The 2,422-nt window shown below is 40.0% G+C and overlaps 1 protein-coding gene across 1 annotated transcript; it reads left to right on the plus strand.

Annotated features, from left to right (window-relative positions):
* The first annotated feature begins 877 nt into the window (after positions 1–877).
* Positions 878–1,684, plus strand: LOC101303633 (protein FAR1-RELATED SEQUENCE 5-like). Its single transcript, XM_004305343.1, has one exon. The coding sequence runs from the start codon at positions 878–880 to the stop codon at positions 1,682–1,684; it is 807 nt and encodes a 268-aa protein (XP_004305391.1).
* The last annotated feature ends 738 nt before the right edge of the window (positions 1,685–2,422 follow it).

Below are 2,422 nucleotides of genomic sequence, written 5' to 3' on the forward strand. Positions count from 1 at the left end.
CGTCTCTCTCTCTCTCTCTCTCTCTCTCTCTCTCTCTCTCTCTCTCTCTCTCTCTCTCTCTGTTTATTCGATTCAAGAAACTCACTTTCTCAATCCAAATCGATCTATCAAACTCCAGGACTCTCACGTCTGTCGTAGGTGAGTATTACACTTCAATTCGGTCTACCAGTATTATTAGCAAGGTCTTCTAATATTATGAGCAAGATCTACCCATATCATAAGCTAAATCTCACACAAAGTAGACTTTTTGGAAAATTGTTCCTGAGATTGAACACACTCGAACTAGCTTCGGAATTAAGCCTCTATTATGTTTGTTGTTTGTCGGATTTAGTTTGTTAAGCAAATATTGATTGAAACACATGTATGGATGCATCTGGGAATGAAGAACAGCCAACCATGGATCCATCGGAGAATGAAGAACAACCTTCTTCGGGTTTTGAGGATGTAAAGATACACGTCCCAAGACATGGAAGCTTTTCTGTTTTTGATATTGAAGCCATGATATTCAATACAGTTGATGAGGCAGAAAGTTTCTACGCTGCCTATTTTGTGGCAGTTGGGTTTAGTATAAGGAAGGGTGACAAGGGTGAGTCTAATAGTTTGATTCGGAGGAGAGAGTGGGTTTGCAACAAGGAAGGAACCCGAAAAGCAGACAAGTCCTTGGTTGGAACAAGGAGAAAGCAGTCGCTATGCTCAAAGAGAGACAAGAACATTGTGCGGAGCTAAACTGAGGATTGGATACAGTGAGGCAACCAAAGTTTATGTGGTGAAGGCATTCATTCCTCAGCATAATCACATGTTGGCAACTAGCAACCAAATCCCCTTCATTCGTACTAATCGACATGTTGGCGGGGAATCTTTGGCTCTAACAAATACGATGACAAGGGTGTCAATTAGACCTTGTCATGCCTATGAGTATATGGTCGAACAGAGCGAGGAATATAGGAGAGTGGGATTTACCGTGAAGGACCTCTACAATAAGATCGACCAACAACGAAGGACCACCCCATTTGAGAGTGATTCTGAATGCGCACTTTTGTACATGAATGCACTAGCAGTAAAAGATCTTCACTTCTTCTGTCGATTCACGACAGATTCAGAAGATAGGATGGTGGACATGTTTTGGCGAAATGGGCATTCATTTGTTGACTATCAGTGTTATGGGGATGTGTTGACATTCAACAGCACTTACAAAACCAATGTCTACAACAGGCCATTGTTTTTGTTTGTTGGGACGAATAATCATCGGGGTAGTATTGTGTTCGGTGCTGCTCTTCTTTCAGATGAGACCGTGGAGACTTACACTTGGTTACTTAGTAAATTCCTGGATTCGATGAACGGGAAAATGCCAAAGGCTATAATCATAGACGGAGACGAGGTCATGCGTAATGTCATTCGAACCGTGATGCCGGAAGCAAGGCACCGTCTCTGTATTTGGCACATAGGTCAAAATGCTAATAGCCACTTAAAGTCAGTGGAAAAGTTAAAGGCTTTCAACAGGTGCATTAGGAAGTATCAAACGGTTGAGCAATTTGATAGGTTATGGCAAGATATGCTAGACGAATTTGATCTCCACAACAATGATTGGATCAACAATGTGTATGAAAAGAGAGACAAGTTTAGTCAAGCATTCTTCCGTGATATATTTATGGCCGGCATGAGAAGCACACAAATTAAGGAGTGAGGGAATGAATAAAGAGTTCAAGCTTGTCCTATCGAAAAGCAAAACCCTTGTGCAGGTTGTTTCGTTGGTGGACCGAACACTTCTGAGAATTAAAAAAAATCAAGAAAGGGATGATTTCAACACTATAAATTCATTTCATAGTGCGAAAACTCACTTGGAAGATTTGGATAAACAAGCATCTTCTGTATTCACACACGACGTGTTTAAGTGGATTTTTAGGGAGATCATGAAAGAGGCTCATATCACACTAAAGCAAGGAACATAATGTCATGAAGATGGTTCCCAGGTTTACAAGGTATCAGTTTACAAACGTCTTGATTTTGAACACATTGTTACCTACTACCCACGGAAAGAGACTGAAAGTGCAACAGACCCGATTATGGTGTGCTTTTGCAGAATGTTTCGAACACAAGTACCATTTCGATTTCTAGAAAGTCTACTTCTTTGTGATTTTGTTTATGTAGATGGTAGATGTTTCTAATGAAAACATTAGATGTTGTTTATGTTAGTTGTAGACTTTGCAACTTTTGTCATCTAAATGGTTCAAACACAAATACCATTTTGATTTCCAGAAAGTCTACTTCTTTGTGATTTTGTTTATGTAAATGGTAGATATTTCTCATGCAACTAGTAGATGTGTCTAATGATAAATGTGGTCGATGACACGCTAGCGATCCAAGGGAATAAAGGTCAGGCCAATCGGAGAGTAATGTTTTGTGTGAAACGAATGATCGATTG

Source organism: Fragaria vesca, linkage group LG6, assembly GCF_000184155.1.
Source record: "Fragaria vesca subsp. vesca linkage group LG6, FraVesHawaii_1.0, whole genome shotgun sequence".
Taxonomy (NCBI): Eukaryota; Viridiplantae; Streptophyta; class Magnoliopsida; order Rosales; family Rosaceae; genus Fragaria; species Fragaria vesca.

Bases quoted from the DNA above. Each gene is read 5' to 3' on its own strand.
- LOC101303633 (XM_004305343.1), top strand. From the start codon at position 878: ATGACAAGGGTGTCAATTAGACCTTGTCATGCCTATGAGTATATGGTC.